Source organism: Lycium barbarum, chromosome 1 (genome assembly GCF_019175385.1).
Source record: "Lycium barbarum isolate Lr01 chromosome 1, ASM1917538v2, whole genome shotgun sequence".
Taxonomy (NCBI): Eukaryota; Viridiplantae; Streptophyta; class Magnoliopsida; order Solanales; family Solanaceae; genus Lycium; species Lycium barbarum.
The window spans coordinates 804,878-825,496 of NC_083337.1; the positions used below are offsets into that span (position 1 = coordinate 804,878).

The 20,619-nt window shown below is 40.0% G+C and overlaps 1 protein-coding gene across 1 annotated transcript in view; it reads left to right on the forward strand.

The window, feature by feature from the left end:
* The first annotated feature begins 821 nt into the window (after positions 1-821).
* Positions 822-20,619, forward strand: part of LOC132628016 (protein ENHANCED DOWNY MILDEW 2) — a 29,355-nt gene continuing 9,557 nt past the window's right edge. Inside the window, exons 1-3 of the mRNA XM_060343690.1 lie at positions 822-973; positions 5,807-6,256; positions 6,344-6,440. Coding sequence (XP_060199673.1) covers positions 5,847-6,256; positions 6,344-6,440 — 507 coding nt within the window. The 5' untranslated portion in view covers positions 822-973; positions 5,807-5,846. The remainder of the gene's footprint in view (positions 974-5,806; positions 6,257-6,343; positions 6,441-20,619) is intronic.

Genomic DNA, 20,619 nt, shown 5'->3' on the forward strand with positions numbered 1-20,619 from the left:
TTTGGTTTAGTGATCAAACAAATTGTAAAATATGGAACAAACAAGTGGAAAAAAAAAAAAAACCTTTTGAGTATGCTTAACTCCAATGACGGGAAAAGGACTAAATTTGGCATTGTATTATTTGAAATTGAGCAATTTTGTTATCGTAAATACTTGTGTTTACACCAAATTGTCGCAACTTATGATAAAGTAAATTATAAACTAATTAGCTGTGATTAACTGATAATTATTTGTGTTCTAACCCATGTCATACATTTATTAATTTGATATAAACACCAGTGCTGGTAAATTTTTATCTATATTATTATTGTTAGAAAATCATCTCGTATTAGCATATATCATTATCCGTACTTCAGCATAACTCCATTTATCCAAAATTTCCAAAAGAAAAAAGTTCAAATTTACTCCCTCCCTGTATATTTTTCCTTACATCTTTTTTGGATGGTTATTACCTATCACATGGTATTGTTAGTTTAAATACAATGTTTGTTTTAATTGTTACTTAAATTGCATTGCATTATATTGTTAAATTCATCATCATGTAACAACAAAAAAGTTTCATTTTATGTAACAACCGATTTGGTATGATGCGTGATTACCTTTTTCTCCTCCCTCATTTTCTCTTTACTTATTATCTAATAATCCTATTTTATCTCTTTTTACATTTTTAACACAACTTATTCCAATATTATATTCATTAAAATAATATACAATATAGCTCCTGTGTGATTTGCGGGCTATTGCACAGGAGCGGGATTTACCTATTGTCCTCAACAAAAAAACACAATATATTTCAATACAGAAAAACAACCATCCAAACAAGGTGTTATCCTACAAGGCCCACCTATAAATTAGCCGGTCACTACATTAACCGCCTCGTTTAAATAGCGATTTCTGAGTTTCTAGATTTCTCACTCACTACAACCACCAAAATATTTATTCCTAATTAGGGTTTGCAACTCTCTATCAACAGGTACACGTTTATTATATGTTAGTAGTTTCTTCTAATTTATATAAACACTGCCCTAATTATTTTGCTAATTATTTGAACGAGAACTCTGTTTATGAATTTATTTGTGTTTTTCCCTATTTTGTGATTTATGCTTTGATTGTATAATTAGAAAGTAAATTACGATATTTTCGGTTTATTTTGCTTGTAGGAAAGTAGTGGGAATCATGGTCATGTGTTGTAATGATTTTATAATGTTTTATCCTCTGTTTAAGTGTACCAATTGGAAGAAATCAGTTAAAAGGGGTCTTTACAAAAATGAATAGAGGTATATGACCCTTTGTATACATGGACGATTCTGATATAACACAGAGTCGATCTGTTATATTTTGTAGAGGGTCATTTAATTAGAATAATATGAACAGGTACAGTTATTATATGTTACACTATGTAGTTTCTTCGAATTTGTATAATACAACAACAACAACAACATCATGCCCATTGTAATCCCATCAGGTGTGGGGTCTGGGCAGGGTAAAGTGTACGCAGACCTTACCTCAACCTTTTGATGAATTTATATAACACAACCCTAATTTTTTTGCTAATTCGAAGAATGAGAACTCTGTTTATGAATGAATTTGTGTTTTCCCTCTTTTCGGTTGTCTAATTAGAAAGTGATCATATGTGGTTTAATGCTTTTTTATTTGTTTTTGGTCTTTAGTGGTCTATGTTGTACATGTTTTGTGCGCTCAATCCTCTGTTTACGAATGCATTTATGTTTTACCTATGTAGTTTCTTTGAATATATATACACAACCCTAATTTTTTGCTTATTATTGGAATGATAACCATGTTTATGAATGCATTTTGTGTTTTCCCTTTTGTCTGATTTCTGCTTTGGTTGTCTAATTAGAAAGTGAATGACGATGTTCGGCAACGTTTTTCGGTGGTATGAGTTACGCCCTCCGTCCTAATTTATGTGAAGGTATTTGACTGGGCACGGAATTTGAGAAAGAAAAGAGACTTAAAATTTGTGGTCCAGAACTAGTCTTAGATATTTGTGTGGCTGGAAATCATTTCATAAAGTTAAATTGTTCCTACAGTATTTCTAAATATAGAAAGGTGACATTCTTTTTGGGACAAAGGGAGTATTTATTTTCCTTGTTTTTGCCTTTATTCGGCCGTGTAGGGAATTGGTTGGAATCATGATCATATGTGTTCTAATGCTTTTATATCGTTTGTGGTCTTTAGTGGTCTATGTTGTACATGTTTTATGCGCTCAATGCACTGTTTACGAATGCATCTGTGTTTTTTCCTATGTAGTTTCTTTGAATTTATATACACAGCCCTAATTCTTTGCCCATATTTATGAAGGCATTTTGTGTTTTCCCTTTTGTCTGATTTCTGCTTTGGTTGTCTAATTAGAAAGTGAATCACGATGTTCGGCAACATTTTTCGGTAGTTTGAGTTACGCCCTCCGTCCTAATTTATGTGAAGGTATTTGACTGGACACGGAGTTTGAGAAAGAAAAGAGACTTAAAATTTGTGGTCCAGAACTAGTCTTAGATATTTGTGTGGCGGGAAATCATTTCATAAAGTTAAATTGTTCCTAAAGTGTTTCTAAATATAGAAAGTTGACATTCTTTTTGGGATAGAGGGAGTATTTATTTTCCTTGTTTTTGCCTTTATTTGGCAGTGTAGGGAACTAGTTGGAATCATGATCATATGTGTTCTAATGCTTTTATATCGTTTGTGGTCTATGTTGTACATGTTTTATGCGCTCAATCCTCTGTTTACGAATGCATCTGTGTTTTTCCCTATGTAGTTTCTTCGAATCTATATACACAACCATAAGTTTTTGCTAATTCTAAGAACGAAAACCCTGTTTTATGAATGCATTTTGTGTTTTGTCCCTCTTTTCTGATTTCTGCTTGGGTTGTCTAATTAGACAGTGAATCACGATGTTCGGAAACTTTTTTCGGTGGTATGAGTTACTCGCTTCGTCCTAATTTATAGGAGGGTGTTTGACTGAGCACGAAGTTTAAGAAGGAAAAGAAGACTCTTAAAACTTATGATCTTAAATAAATCACAGATATTTGTGTGGCTATAAATCATCTCATTAAGGGTAAAATGAGCATTTTAAAGTTAAATTGCTACCAAATATAGAAAGGTGTCATTTTCTTTTTTGGGACTGATCAAAAATGAAAGAGTATCACATAAATTGGAACAAAGGGAGTATTTGTTTTCCTTGTTTTGCCTTTATTTGGCAGTGCAGGGAAGTAGTTGGAATCATGATCATGTGTTGTAATGCTTTTATGTTTGTTTATGGAGGTCTTCCTAGGAGCTCTAGTGATCCAAATAGACTCAAGGGAAGAAGTACCTTCCTCTCTCACTTAGCCTCTTATAATAAGAGCTAACAGTGAATAATCCATCTCCACTCGCTTGCCAATTCCATACATCCGATAATTATTAGGATTGGCTAGCCCATACAAAAACTCAATTAGATTGTGAAATTCTTCCATCTCCCAATCTTATAGGTTCCTTCTGAATCTTAAGACTCAGTGAATATTCCCTTGTTAGACCTACAAATTTGTTGGACTGTCATCTCTCTATGGCAGGAAACACGATATATATTAGGGAAGACTGCCTTCAACTCATTCTCCCCACATCACTTACGTGCCCAGAAACTAATTCTGCTTCCGTCCCCAACCTTAAAGGAACCTGTCTGCAAAAATCTTCCCACCCCCTCATAATGCTCCACAAACCACACCCGTATGGAGTTATAATGTTTCTAGTTCTCCATCCCCCTTCCATAGTACCATACTTTTCCGCTACCACCCCCCTCCAAAAAGCATTTTCCTCCACCCAAATCTCCATATCCACTTCCCTAATAAAGCTTCATTGAACACCTTGATATCCCACTCCTTTGGAGAAGAACAACTTCCCAGTTGACGAGATGATGCTTCCTGGTGCGTTCCGCTGTGTCCCACAATAAGTTACGCTGAAGTCTTTGCTTTTGATCAACACTTCCTTCCCCCTTTCAACAAGTACCTCTTTTGCCATCTTGCAAGCTGCATCTCCACTCTCTCGATCTCAGGATTCCACACTGCAAACACACTGCAAGGTCTTTTCTAGAAGCATCCAAAGGTAGTCCCAGATAAGTAATAAGTAGAGTACACACCTTGCAATTTAGCACCTTCGCCATCTCCTCAATATTATTCACTACTCCCACCGGAGTGATCTCACATTTTCTGAGATTGAGCTGGCCTGACACAACTTCGAAACGAATAAGAATCTGTCTCAAATGATCTAGCTGGGACACCTCTGCATCATAGAGAACCAACGTATCCTCTGTGCCTTAAAAGGGCAGCACCTACCCTATTTTCAACTTCCTTTTATATTGGATTTCAAACCACTTTTGAATAGGTTTAGTCACTCTCTGCTCTAGTGAGTACTTAAGACCAGTGATTTGTCTTGATTACAAACTGTTTATACTACAAATGGTATCTTCATTTTTTCGCTGCATGTAGTATGGCCTGGAACTCCCTCTTTTTGATAACAATGGTATTCGAGCCATCTTGCATGCACTTTGTGTACTACCTCCTCTTAGATTTGAACCTGCAGCCTCGTGGTTTTCCTCCCACCTCATTGACCACTAGACTACACCATTGGGTGCATGACATGGAACTCCTTCCCATGGATGGATTTATCGATGCCAGGGAGCTAGTGCTTAATCTAAGAAAAGAAGATTACATATGAAAATCAAATTTCCTTTTCGGGTAAAGGTTTAACTAAGAATTCCAGGTGGTGCAATGGATGAATTAAGACAATGATCATACATAGGTCATAGAAAGGCACCAGGAACCAACGTTTTTATTATTTCTCTATTCTCTACTAAGATTGTGAGTCCAGCTCAAACAAGTGAGTGAAAGGCGCTGCAGGAGGGCGAAGAGAGCGAGTTCGACTCGCACCTTGCTTAGGAAGTGTATTGGTTGTTGTTCTCTTGAATGCCGTTCCTATCCCACTTTGGCAAAAATCTGCCTTAATGATAAACTCCTAATTAAGTCGGGCAGAGCCAACTTAGGGTTGCAGCTGTGGCCTCGTTCAGAGTCTCAAAAGCATTTTTAGATTCTTCATCCCTTTGAAATGCATTTTTTCTTTAACCTACTGGTGAGGGCTTTGCTTATCTTCCCATAGCCAGTATTATAGACCAAAGAATCCCCTAGCATTTTTGTTTCCTTTTCAATAATTATGTGTTCTTAGGGATACTCCACTCAGTCATAGCATGTAACTTGCTGGGATGAGTGGCGACTGTTTTTGCTGTAATTATGGGACTTAGACACTCCACCTTATGTCTTCCAAAAGAACACTTAGCCCTTATAAACATCTGAATCTTAATTAATCAGATCTCAGTTATTAAGTGCGTCTCTCTCTTTTTTTTTTTTTTTGGTTAGGTTTGGATCTTAATCTTTCATATCTGAATTATCGAATGGGTTTTTTGTTTTTATTTTACAGCCATTTGGTAGTTTGAACAGATCTGAATGATTAAGACTTATAACAGCCGTCCACGAGTCTCGCCTTGTTACTCTTAATCACCCTTCAATACTCTCAACTAAGTTTGACTAACTTCTAAGTATACCTTGCATAACAGGATTGGATTCAGAAGTGGTGCATAGCTCCAATTTTAGAAATATGCCATGCCTAACAATCATAATTTTTACAGCGATGTAGGCTTCGTTTTCATCTAAAAAAAGTTTTCTACTGTATTACCTTATAAAAAGAAGTTTTCTACTCTATGGAGTCAAGTTTTAACTTCGTGCTTCTTAATCTTTGTATATTGAGTGAATTTCATTGGCAGGTAGTCAGTTATTCCCCCGGAGCATTTGGGGAAAGTGGGAATGGCATCTTCTGATGATGAAGCTGAAGCAGTCCCGAGTACAGTTTCTAACTATGAATTTGTGGATGATAAGGATGAGCCTGTTTCATTTGCGGAGCTAACATTTCAGTGGAATGATACTGAGAGTTTGGATGGGAATAAAGGACATGTTTTCTTGCGTGGGACTGCCGATAATGGCCTTCAGAAGATTTATAAGCAGGTCACTACATGGAAGATTGATTCTTCACGTATAGAGCCAGCAATTTCAGTTTTATCTAAGGAGAACGATTGGATCAAACTTGAAAAACCAAGGAAGGCATTCCAAGATACCATTAGGTCAATTTTGATCACTGTGCATTCCTTGCACTTTCTGAAAAAAAATCCAGAATCTTCTGGCAGAGCTTTGTGGGATCACTTATCTAAAGTCTTCAGGTTCACATATTGACATCTTGTGTATATTAGCATATTTTTTTTTTTTTTCCTCTAGAGAAATCTGGAATCTTACCCATGTTTTTGTAGTGTGTATGAGCCCAGGCCTTCGGAGAACGATCTAGTGGATCACATGAATTTTATCAATGAAATTGTTAAGCGTGACGGAAAATTGGCTCAATCCAAGGTTTGTATGATTCCTTGCTGTGACCAGACAGTTAACACGTGGAAAGATCTCTAATGCTAATGGTTCTAAATTCACTTTTGTGCTCTGTTGGTTTTCCCTCGTTTTATTTTCTTTTTTACAAAGAAAATGCCTTACATTGCTTACGGAAATACAATTGCATAAGGAGGTAAAACTGAATGTAAGTTAGCATGTTCTTGGCTGATATCACTATTAAAGTTTCCACTTTGACCTACGCTTCGAATTACTTATGGGGTGAGGTTGCTGGGAGGAACTCAGAATCCTTATTTAAAATAAACAGGGAAATATTTAGTTATGAGATATCACATAACAATAGTTTATTTAGTGCTTGAATTGTTGGGCGAAGAAAACTTTGCCGGTTAAGGAGAAGTAGGCAAGGCTTTTTATAAGAAAAGACTATTAACTAAATAGGTGTAAGGTACCTTTTACATTACAGGTGAGTTACAAGAAGTACTAATTAGAGTCTCTGTCTAGATTAATTTAAAAGAATTATTTACTGAGCCTTGAAACACTTAATTGGAGATTGAATGAGTCAACAGCCTTGGTGGTGCCCAGACATTAGCATAGAGATTTTTGGTACTACCCCCCCCCCCCCCCCCCCCCCCCCCCAAAAAAAAAAAAAAAAAAAAGAAGAAGGGGAAAAAGGAATAAGAGACATGCTCACTGTCGAGAGTCAAAAAGTATTTTTCTTTGGCTGGTACTCAGGGTGTGGTCTAGTGGTCACTAAAGTGAGATGAGAACCATGAGGTCTCAGGTTCAAATCCTAGGCCCTAGCGGAGACATCTTCCAGCTGTCCAAGCCTAGGTGGACAGAGTTACCTGGTACCTTTGCTGGTGGGAGGTAGTTGAGGTGCGCGCAAACTGCTACATATTTGTGAATTTTCATGTATGGTTTTAGTTGTACTTTTCACATACTTCCTAGATTGGACTCCGTCCATTCCGTTTTTACATGGCTCTATTTGAGTGTACACGAAGTCTTAAGAGTCGATTTAACTTTTTTTTTTGTTTTTGTTTTGTGATGACCTTTTTTTTTTTTTTTTTTGAATAAGGTAAAATTTGTATTTCATCCAAAGTATCAACATATCAATTGCTATCAATTGCTGCTCAAGGTACTTTACAAGTAAAACCACAAGCAGTGGCCTGGGGGTAAAAGTCAAATTACAATTTACATATTGCCTAGAGAACCTACCAAATCTCCTATCTCCCCCACTATATCTTGTTTACACAAAAAATGCAAGAGACTAAGACATTTTGTTTTAACTATCTGAATAGAATTTTCTTTGTCATCAAATTGTCTTGAGTTTCTTTCCTTTCATATTGTCCACTAAATACAAGCTGGAATGGCTTGCCACCAGTCTTCTTGTGCATTTCTTCTTCCAATTGCTTTCTAATTGCATAAGAGTTCTAAAGTTGATCTTGGTAATACCCAATTCACCCCAAGTATACGAAAGAACATGTGCCACAGATGTGCAGTTGTCTCACAACGAAGAAATAAATGCTCATTTGTTTCTGCATTTTCCCCACAAAATAGACATCATGAGAATATCTGTTTTCCCCTGCGCGATAGCGGAATATTTTTCGCGCGTCGACGGCACACAACCGCCCGTGCGGCGCCCGCAGTCCTCCGCGACTCCGGGCCAGCCATCTCCTTTCCCAGGTTCCTAGGCATGATCCAATGCCTAAGGCGAAGCTCGCCATGGAGGCTCGCTTCTGTTGTGCCGCCCGACTGATGTCGACTGACATACTAACATTCTCTTGTGGCGCATTTCCCTTCTGCTGGACCTCGTCCACATGCACCTCTAACTTTGGCTACGAACACGCTAGTCCCTCTCCTGGACCTGAACATCGGCACCGCGTGCCCAGTCCAACCCTTTAGCTTGACACTCGCTTCGTGCCTACGCACCTCGCTCGTGCCTTGCCCAAGTAAGGCAACGTTCGATCCTTAGCCTTGCTCATGTGCGTCTCGTGTATGCCTTGGCCTGTTGTTCGCCTCAACCTTGCGTAACAGTCGCGCATGCCGCGCACCTCGACGCATGTGCCTCGCACATGGCCTTTCTGCATGTGCCGCGCACCTGCCTCGCCCATATGCGTCTCTTATGCCATCCCTTCGGTTGTCTTATGGCATTGCCAAGCATAGCCCACATCGCACACATTCCTTTTGCGTCGTGCAGCGTCGCCCCACGACTGCACGTCTAAGCCAACGGACCTTTGCTCGCATGGCTGAACCCTTGCCAAGCTCACAAGTCAGCTCACGAGGCTCTTGACATAATCCCTCGATCACTCATTCGGCACGGAGGTCTCATCCCATCATGAGGTCTTTTCTTTGTAAGGCATCTTGTGTAAGACAAGCCCTCTTGGTCATTTTTTGAAGTGATGACATTCTCTTTCTAAAAAATGCTCCCAGACACAGATTCCCAGGTAAGCAAAATAGATCCAGATCTGATTCTCTCTCCTCAGACCACCATCACAGCCCTCACTCCAGCATGACTCCAGCTCTCTCTCTCCTCCATAGCCTCCATCTACAGCTTTTTCTCTCTCCTCCATAGCCTCCATCTACAGCTTTTTCTAGTTCTTTTGCTTTCTCTCTCCTCCAAATCTTTTCAGATCTACCCTCTGTCGACATCAGCGACCTCTGACAGTGCCGGATAATTTTTCCGGCGACCTGTCAGTGTCGGAGAAAAAAAAAAAAAAAAAAAAAAAAACTCCGGCGACCTGAGTTGCTGCCGGCAGAATCACCGGTGACATCTGACAGTGACGGCGACCACATCAATCAACATAAAACTCCTTCAGTTTCAGTGACTTTCATTAGAAACATGCAGGGCTCACACCTTTTTTTCATCAGTGGGGATAAATCCTTTGAACTCAGGAATACAGGGGATAAATATTATAACTGGTTTTCATTAATAGAAAGGGGCAAGAGATATACAAGCAAGATCAATATGGATATTCAGAACCTGAGATGGGTGTGGGAAGCGCTTATTCAAGCATCAAAAGGCACTGGTCGACTATATAGAAGGTGGGGTAGAAAACAACAACACAATCTTTTCAGAGTTTACCAAAATTTCAATGTTTATGGTAGATTTGTTCGCATAGAGGTTTGGCATGGTTCATCTAAAGCAGCAGTGATAATCCCTGAGATCAGCCTCAACAGTGGATGGTCAGATATTGCGAAGAAAATCCTTCAATTTCTGAAAGAATTCAGCGAAGCAGAGCCACTGCTTCCTCCTCCCCCATTGACAAAATCTTATCGTGCAGCTGCTAGCATTGACAGATGGCCAGATATAAGTCAAGGAACCAACAAAGGAGAATTGAATGGAAAACATCCTTTGCACAGAAGCTTGGTTGGCACCTTCAATGATCCATTTCATCACAGTCCCAATCCCGAAACTATTCAGAAATGGTTCATTAGTAGATGGAGAGTTACTGCTGGCATCAAAGTCATACCTTTAGACCACAATCAGTTCCTCTTTGAGCTTCCTTCCAGGCAAGAGGCAATAAGGGTAAAGGCAGGGAATTGGTTCTGGAACGGAAGACATCTTTCTTTATCTTGGTGGTCGCATGACATTTTCTCATTGCAATCTGGTAACTGCTCGGAAAACATATGGTTGAAAGTTTTTGGAATCCCTCTAAATGCTTGGTCAATGGATACTTTTGAACATATAGGGGCTCGTTGCGGGGGTTATGTCGGTGTTGATGAAGATACGAAGAACAGAACCCACCTGATCTGGGCTCGCATCTGCGTCAAAAAATCAGCTATGAAGTTTCCGGCAAGTTTGAATTTTGAATTTGATGATAGGATCTTCGAATTGCCAATAATTAAGGAAATCCGGTCTTTTTCTTTACATGCTGGTCCTTCAACTGGTTTGCCCGAGGTTGGTAATAAGATGGGATCAAATTCTCTCTCAGCTCCACGTGCTAATACCATTAATGATTCACGTGACACACGTGTGGAAGAACCTGTGGAGAAAAGAAGGAATTCGAAGGATTTAAACACAAATGGGCCGGCCTTATTCTCTTCTAATAGTCAGGGTAGTAAGAAACACTACAAAGGGAGAACTTCATTAGCTTTGAACAACGGTTACTACACTAAAGGCCCACTTACAAGCAAACACTTCAAGCAACACAAAAAGAAGCAAGTGTGGAGATCATCTGTACCAAAGCTGGACCCATGCTGCTTCAGAGCTTCATCTTCCTTGAATGCTTCATTCTCTTTTGATCCTTTTGAACTAGAAATTCAAGCTTCTAGTCTCAGGGATTTAGAACTCATGGAGGGGACACTGTCCGAGCCTGAAGCAGATGATGAAGCGGTTCACGCAGGGCACTCGATGGACCCACATATACCCAAACCGATATTCTCAGCACTGTCAGTTTCAAATGAATCTGACTCTGGTATCTCATCTCAGTCCTACAACAGTTTTCTTCCTTTGCCTTGGCATGATCCACAAATTCAAACTGTTGATATCCCTGATGTGGTGGAAACCTCAAAATGGACGAAGTTGACAATGATGAAGGCTTGCAAAGTGTTGGGGGTAAATGTTGCTGGTTTTGAACACGAACTTCTGGGAATTATTCTGAGAATGGAGGAAAAAAGAAAAGTGCAGATTCTTGAGCAAAAAAATAAAACAGGAGAATTAAAGAAAGGGAAAAACAAAGCAGTTACTGAACTTAAAAGATTGGATTGGGGTCTCCAGGACGGGAGTGGGAAGAAAGAGAGGGGCAGGTCTCAAAAGGCTCATTCCAGATGAGAGTTAAAACACTCAGCTGGAATGTGCAGGGTCTCAACAATAAAGACAAGAGAAGCACTTTGAAATCTCTTATTCACAAGTGGGGAGTTGATATTATTTGCCTGCAGGAAACCAAAATAGAGACATGGAATCCATCTCTAATCAGGCAAATTTGGGGAAACAGATGGATCTCTTGGGCAGAAGTCAAAGCAATTGGTACCAAAGGTGGGATATTAATAATGTGGGACAAAAGAGCTTGGAAATGTGTTGATTTTGAAGCAGGAGCCTTTTCTTTATCATGTAGATTCGAAAGTCTTGCTGAGGATTTCAAATGGGTTTTTACTAGTGTTTATGGCCCTCATACCAATCCAGAAAGGGAGGATCTTTTGCTCGAGTTAGCATCTATCAGGGGATTGTGGTCTGACCTATGGGTCATAGGAGGGGATTTCAATGTGTGCAGATTTGTGGGGGAAAGATTGAACTGCGTTAGAAGATCAAGGGCGATGCTGGGCTTCTCCAACACTATTCTAGACCTGGATTTGATTGACCCTCCACTTCAGGGAGCACAATTTACCTGGTCAAGAGGGGAGGAGTCTCTCCAAGCCTCTAGAATTGATAGGTTCCTTATCTCAACAGAATGGAGCGAGATGTTCAATACTATCAAACAATACCCCTTGCCTAGAGTTTTTTCTGATCATAAACCAATTATCCTGGAAAGTGGAGATTGGGAGACCACACCTTCTTATTTCAAATTTGAAAACATGTGGCTTCAAGCTGAGGGTTTCATGGACATGATAGAAGGATGGTGGATTTCTTACACTGTATTAGGCACCCCAGACTTTGTGCTAATGCAGAAACTAAGGAATCTCAAGAAAGACATTACTAAATGGAATAGGGAGGTCTATGGAACAATCGAGACTCAAAGGAACAAGGCACTCAAAGAACTTTGGAAGCTGGACCAGTTAGCTGAGCTCAGAGCTCTCTCTACAGAAGAGAAAGGTCAGACATTGAATCTCAAACTTGAAATTCAGCAAATAGCAACCGCTGAAGAGATCTCATGGAGACAAAAATCAAGATGTTTATGGTTGAAAGAGGGGGATAAGAATACAAAGTTTTTCCAAAGAATGGCCAACTCTCATAGAAAGGGCAATACCATTGACAGACTCAAAATAGGGGATGAAGTAATTGAAGACAAAGGAAGGATCAAGGATGGTATTCTGGAGTACTATCAACAAATTTACAAAGAAACTGAATCTTGGAGACCCTCAGCTGTCTTTGAAGGTCTGTCAAGTCTCAACACAGTGGATAAAGAGGACCTTGAACTTCCTTTCACCGAAATGGAGATTTTAGAAGCTCTCATGACTTGTGCCCCTGACAAAGCTCCAGGCCCTGATGGTTTCACTATGGCTTTCTTTCAAAAATCATGGAACTTCATCAAAACAGACCTGCTAGCAGCTTTTAATTTCTTTCATCAGAACTGCCAAATGGTGAGATCATGCAATGCCTCTTTCATTGCTCTTATCCCAAAGAAGAAAGGGGCCGCAGAGCTTAGAGATTATAGGCCTATAAGTCTTATAGGCAGTGTCTACAAATTGCTGGCCAAAATTTTAGCTAAGAGGCTCGGAAAAGTGGTGGATTTCTTAGTTTCTGGACAGCAGAGTGCTTTTCTGAAGAATAGACAGATCACTGATGCATCTATGATTGCCAATGAAGTGCTAGACTGGAAAATTAAAAGTGGTGAGACTGGGATCCTATGCAAATTAGATATTGAGAAAGCTTTTGATCAGCTTAACTGGGCTTATTTAGTCAACATTTTGAAGCAAATGGGTTTCGGGGAAAGGTGGATAAGGTGGATTTATTTCTGTATTTCGACAGTGAAGTTTTCAATTCTGGTGAACAGAAGTCCAGTTGGGTTTTTCTCTTCTCAAAAGGGACTCAGGCAGGGGGATCCATTGTCCCCTTTCCTCTTTATCATTGCGATGGAAGGATTATCTCAGCTGTTAGCAAAGACCAAAGAACTTCAGTGGATTCAAGGGTTCCAAGTGGGCAGAAATCCTTCCACCTCAGTCTCAGTCTCTCATCTACTCTATGCAGATGACACCCTTATATTTTGTGGAGCTGATTGTCAGCAGGTCTCTAATCTCAACACTACCCTCATGATCTTTGAGGCCATCTCTGGACTTCATATCAACATGCGTAAGAGCACTATATATCCAGTGAATGAAGTGACCAACCTAGAAGCTCTTGCTGATATTCTTAGCTGCAAAACAGGCTCCTTTCCCACCACCTATTTGGGACTTCCTTTGGGTGCTAAATTCAAATCATCTGGGATATGGAGTGGGGTCATTGAAAGAATGGAGAAAAGACTAGCCACTTGGAAGATGCAATATCTCTCATTGGGTGGCAGGCTCACCCTCATCAAAAGTGTCCTAGACAGCATTCCCACTTACTTTATGTCACTCTTCCCTATGCCAACCTCAGTTCTAAAGCAAATTGACAGGCTTAGAAGGAAATTCCTATGGGAAGGTAACAGTGTTACTCATAAATTCTCTTTGGTCAAATGGCAATCAGTTATTCAACCCAAAGGCCAAGGGGGGCTGGGGATTAGAAATCTTAAGTTTCATAACAACAGCCTACTCATGAAGTGGCTTTGGAGATATGGTCAAAATGCGGCAGGGTACTGGAAGGAAATCATCAAAGCTAAATATGGTATTCAAGACCACTGGACTGCAAAGAAAAGCAATGAACCACATGGTGTTGGAGTATGGAAACACATCAGTAGTCTCCAAGAGGAATTCTTCCAGGCTGTCTCATTCAAGGCTGGAAATGGGCTCAAGATCAGATTTTGGCAGGACAAATGGCTTGGGGACACTTTAGTAAAAGATTTATTTCCCTCACTATTTCTGATAGCTTCTAACAAAGAAGCAACATTAGCTCAATATAGAGTTAACAACTGTTGGACACCAATTTTAAGGAGAAACTTACAGGATTGGGAAGTTGATGATTTTCTTTCTCTATTAGAAAGTTTGGGACAAAGTACTTTGGTGGCAGATTTTCAGGACAGAATACTCTGGGGCAATTCTAAGGAAAAGATTTTCACTGTGAAGGAATGTTACAACAACTGGTGCTCTCAAAATAGCCTTTTAGAGGTTTGGCCTTGGAAGCTTGTATGGAGAACCAGACAGCCTCTCAGAGTTACTTGCTTCACTTGGACTGCACTGAAGGAAGCATGCCTAACACAAGACAATCTTAGAAGGAGAGGTGTAATAGTTGTTAACATGTGTACCATGTGCAAGCAGACCAATGAAAGTGTCAACCATCTATTTTTGCACTGCCCTGCAGCAGCTAGCCTCTGGTTTTTCTTCTACTCTATGCTTGGTCTACAATGGGTAATGCCCTTCAACATCAAAGATGCATATGCTAGCTGGATACTCTGGAGAGTTGACAAATCCATTAAAAGAATTTGGAGAATGATCCCAGCAGTAATTTTTTGGACCCTATGGAAGGAGAGAAACAACAGATGCTTTGAAGGAATCTCAACTCCTATTTGCTCTCTAAAGTCTAGGTGTTTAGTTAGTCTTTTTAGTTGGCATTTTTTTGCCCCTGTAAACAATGTGGGTAACTTTCTAGATTTTATCAGCTCCTTTTCTCTAGTTCAGTAGAGATAGGATATCTTTAGATTGTTCTACAGGTTTTGCCAAGCCTGCCAGCTTTTCCCATCTGTAACCTTGCAAGTTCTTGATGTTTTACTAATGAATTTTATTACTTTACCAAAAAAAAAAGACAAGCCCTCTTCAAAACTAACCAAACAAAAGCAGAGACCTTATATGGAATTTTGACTTTCTAGATAAATTTCCAGGGCCAAATCAGTGATGGGTTCACAACCTTGTTTTTCTCCCAGTATAGTGACTTGACAGTGAAGCTCCCTTTGCTGCATAGTTTCCAGACCGGGATGTTTGGAGTATTTGTGGTACCAGTGAAGGAATTAAGCAAAAAAAGCAGATCTGACACTCTCCCTATTTCCCAGTCATTCAATGCCCTTCTAAACACCAGAGTCCATCCCTGTTCTGTCCACATTTGAGAGATTTTTTCATTCTTTTGGAGACTGATGATGTGCAAATCTTGGAACAAAGTTCTGAGATTACAATGACCAATCCATTGATCTTCCCAGAAAGAAGTTTTTGTCCCATCCCCCACCTTTATGCTCAAATTCTCCCTACATTCATTCCACATTCTTCTAATAATCTTCCAAACACTGCATCCATAGGTAGCATTCACTTCATTTGTTGCCCATTGGTTCATCAACCCATATTTATGAGCTATGTAATTCTTCCAAAGAGGCCTATCTTCCTTGCAAAACCTCCACAACCACTTCTGTAACAAACTTTGGTTGTGTAAACTGAGATTCTTAATCCCCAAGCCCCCATGTTGCTTATTAAGGGTCATAGTCTCCCATTCCACCACCAATTTGTCACCTTTTTCTTCTTTGTTACCTTGCCACAAAAATTCCCTTCTAATTCTGTTCAGCTTCTTCTCTATACCCCTAGGGATAGGGAATACAAACATCATATAAGTAGGCAAAGCATCCAAGACTGAATTTATCAATGTCAGTCTACCCCCAAGTGAAAGGTATTGACTTTTCCATCTTGATAATTTCTTTTCATATCTTGCGAGCACATCATTCCATATCTCTTGTGCCTTATGATTAGCACCCAATGGCATTCCCAAATATTTTGTGGGCAGTGACTCAGTTTGACACCCCAGATTACCTGCCAACTCTTGTAAATCATTCACCTGATTCACTGGATGTAAACAGCTTTTATTCCAGTTGACATGAAGCCCAGAAATGGCTTCAAAGATGGTCAAAATAACCCTTAAATGTCTGATTTGATCAACTTCTGCCTCAAAAAACACCAAGGAATCATCAGCATACAATAAATGTGTTATTTCCATGTCTTCTCCCCTGTTGTTTTGAGCCCCAAAGCCCCTTATCCATCCTTTTGTTTTGGCTTTTCTGATCATGTAATTTAGCCCCTCCATAGCCAGTAGGAATAAGAAAGGAGAAAGTGGATCCCCCTGTCTCAAACCCCTGCTAGAATGAAAAAAACCCTCTGGACTTCCATTGATTAGGACAGAAAACTTCACATTGGATATGCAGCATTTGATCCAATTAATTCATTTGACTCCAAAACCCATATTCTTTAGAATGTTCAGTAGATAAGCCCGGTTGACATGATCATAGGCCTTTTCAATATCAAGCTTGCACAAAATCCCGGGTTTCTTCTGTTTTACTCTAGAATCCACCAGCTCATTTGCAAGTAAATATTGCATCCATAATTTGTCTTCCCCTTAAAAAAGCCATTTGATGAACATCCACTAGCTTTTCCATGACAGTCCTCATTCTCTCTGTGAGTAACTTGGATATGATCTTGTAAATGCCCCCTATCAAACTTATAGGTCTGAAATCCTTTAATTATTCAGCTCCAAACTTCTTAGGGATTAAAGCTATGAAAGTAGCATTAAAGGATTTCTCAAATCTCTCATTTTGGTGAAAATTGTTGATGGTTTGCATAATGTCGCCTTTTAGTATTTCCCAGCAACTCTTATAAAAACACTTGGAAAAACCATCAGGACCTGGTGCTTTGTCAACTGCACACTGATTCACTGCTTGCAACACTTCAGTTTCTGTAAATGGTCTTTGGATCCTTTCTTGTTCTTCTTGTGTTATCTTTGGACAGTCAACATATTCAAAAGATGGGCTCCATGCTTCAGACTCTGAGTATAGCTTCTCATAAAAATCAACCATAGCCTCTTTGATCCCTTCAGGTTCTTTTATTTCTTCCCCTCTAATCATCAACCTGTCAATTGTGTTATACCTCTTATGGGCAGTTGCTATCCTTTGGAAAAATCTAGTGTTTCTATCCCCTTGTTGTAACCATAGAGCTCTGGATTTTTGCCTCCAGCTGGATTCCTCTTTTTTTGCTAGCTCCTCTAATTCCACCAATACAATAGCCCTTACCATCAATTCTTCCTCATCTAGGACTCTATTTTCTTGTACTAAATCCAGGTCTGCCAGTTCATTTAACAGACTACTCTTTTTGTTGGCTAGCTCTCCAAACTTCTCTTTGCTCCAGACTTTGATTTTGTTTTTCAACATTTTGAGCTTGATGCTCAACTTGTAATCTGTCCATCCTTCAACTTCAAATTCATTCCACCATTTGTTTATCAGATCAAGAAAACCTTCTTCCTCAATCCACCAGTTCTCAAATTTGAAGTAAGAATTTTTCCTCTCCCAATTGCCATACTCCAGAATTATTGGACTATGGTCAGATCTTGTCCTTGGAAGGATTTTCTGCCTAATATTCTTGAAAGCTTCATCCCATTCCATAGAGTATAAAAATCTATCCAATCTAGCAGCACTAACATGATTTAAGCCTCTGAACCAAGTGAAATTGCCTCCATTAAGATGTGGATCATGTAATTCCATCTCTTCAATCCACTTGGAAAATTCAGACATCATGTTTGTGATCCTATTGCATCCCCTTCTTTCCACCATAGTTCTGTTAGTGTTAGAATCTCCACAAGTGATCCAGGGCCCCCCACATAAACCTCTCATTGCAGCAATTTCCTCCCAGCAATCCAATTTTTCAATTATCTGTAAGATACCAACTGAAGGTATGATGAACAGAATCAGATCTATAGGTAATGGAATATTTCCCTATATCCACCTGTTCCCCAGCCCAAAGTCTACTGTCTCACATAATCGGAATACCACACTTTCGGTTCCTTCAGCCGGAAGAAAACCACTCCTCATCCATCTACAAGACCATAATTGTTTAGCATGTGCTTCCACTCCCTTTTCCAGTTTGTCTCTTGCAAACAAACAACCTCAGCCCTCCATTTTAGCATAAGACTCTTAACAAGCTTCCTTTTAGAGAATTTGTTAAGCCCCCTCACATTCCATGATATCAAATTGACTTTCATTAATAAGTTAAATTTTGAGTTTTCCCCCTGCTTTTGACCCATGTAACTTCTTTATTTAAATCTGAAGCCAAATTTTTCAATTCATTCTTCCCGATACCTCTGCTTTTTGGGGGTCTTCACCTTATCCAACTGGTTTTGTTTCTCCAAGAATTTTCTTCTGGCATCTAATTTGATTAGAAGTGCCATAGCTTCCTCCTCGTGGCCTTCAAACGCAGCTCCATATATGTTGCCCAATTCCAAAATATTAGAGTTAACCCAGTTAAAAGCTGCAGTCTCAATCGCCTGACCACTCTGGCTCTGAACAGCTATTGGTTCCACTTCATGAATTTGTTGTATCTGCATGTCTTGGTCGATAGGTGTTGATTGGCTTTCTCTGTTGCAAAGATTTATCATCAGTGCCTGACAAATATTATTAGCATCCTCCTTTGCTCTCATTGCCCCGCTTGATTGTATAAAATTCCTACTTGGTTTCAACACGGTATCTTGTGAGTTTCTGATCTTTCCTCCCACTGTTTAAAAGACTCAAGAAATTTGATTGCCATGTCTTTTAGAGCTTTAAGTGAATCGTCCACTTCTGGCCTCATATGCTTCTCACGTGCCTCATTTAATGAAGAGGCTGAAAGCTCAGCTGTTTCAATTGAGAATTGGCCCATATTAGTTTGGCCCAAACCACTTCTGTCCAACAACAACATACCCAGTGAAATCCCACAATGTGGGGTCTGGGGAGGGTAAAGTGTACGCAGACCTTACCCCTATCTCGGAAGATAGGGAGGCTATTTCCGAAAGACCCTCGGCTCAAGAGAAAACACAACGAGAAAGGTTAGATAAGCACAAGCAGTTCAAAGCAAAATGCAAATGAAACTAAAGAAAGCGAATAAGTCAAGATAGAGCAGTCTAAAAAAGGAAGCAGTAGCTACCACAGATAAATAAGATAATCGAAGTACAAGAAACAACATATAGTAGCAAGAATCAAAGGACAATAGACTGTAGATCAAAACAGCGACTACCTACTAGCCTTCTATCCTAATCTGAGTCCTCCATAACCTCCTATCTAAGGTCATGTCCTCGATACGCTGAAACTGCGTCATGTCCTGTCTCAGCCCCTCTCCCCAATATTTTTTCGGCCCACCCCTACCTCTTCTGAAACCATCTATAGCTAACCTCTCACACCTTCGCACTGGGGCATCTGTGCCTCTCCTCCTCACATGCCCAAACCATCTCAGCCTCGCTTCCCACATCTTGTCCTCCACTGATGCTACTCCAACCTTATCCCGGATATCTTCATTCCTAATCCTATCTCGCCTGGTGTGCCCACACATCCATCGCAACATTCTTATTTTCGCAACTTTCATCTTTTGGACGTGAGAGCTCTTGACTGGCCAACATTCTGCCCCGTACAACAAAGTCGGTCTCACAACCACTTTGTAGAACCTGTCTTTAAGTTTTGGTGGCACCTTCTTATCACACAGCACTCCTGAAGCAAGCTTTCATTTCATCCACGCTGCACCGATACGATGTGAGACATCATCGTCAATATCCCCATTTTCTTGTATAATAGACCTAAGATATTTGAAACTTCCTTTCTTTGGGATGGCCTGGGTACCAAGCCTCACTTCCACGCCAGGCTCATGTGTCACGTCACTGAACTTGCGCTCCATGTACTCTGTCTTGGTCCTTCTCAACTTGAACCCTTTAGACTCCAGAGTTTGTCTCCAAACCTCCAGCTTAGCGTAGTTAGCTCGTCAATCAAGATTGTGGATCACGTGGAGACTCACATGCTGGGACCACACAATCTTTAAAAGCCAGGCTGTTATGATCTGGTTCTTTACCCTTTGTGCATTTCATCGATATCTATTGGACACAGACTTGGTCCCTTTCTTCTCCGATACGAAATCTTACCGGCGATTCTGACCATATCTGGACTTTGAAGAAAAGCCCTCCATTCTCGATCGTTACTTCCTTCGGGATAGATGATCCGTCTCCATGAATTTTGATGCTGGCCCATTTGAGATGATTTCTAAGCTGCGTTTCTTCTTCTGTTTCTAACCATCCACCGCAAAAATCTCCGATGGCCTTGAAATTCTTTTGTGACCAAAGATGCAGAGGAAGACCAACAATTCTAGCCCATGTTGAGTTAAGATTTGCTTTTTCTCGACAGCTCCAACTGTAGGGCTCCACCACTGGAACCTGATGCGTAGGCGCTTGCATAACCATTCTCCATTCATCACTTGTTCAGCCGCAGCTTTAGAGGCAAACTCAAAAAGGAAGAGGCTATTTCCCATTTCATAGATATTCAGCCCAAAGATTTTCCTTCAAAGGTTAGAAGACCATCTTCTAATCTCTGAGAGAGTTGGAGTTTCAACAGCCTTGAAGTTGCCGACCAGACTCCTATTAATAACTTCATTTTGGTTGTTGGGGTCGTCTTTAATGCAAATTACTCCTCCCTTCACTGAA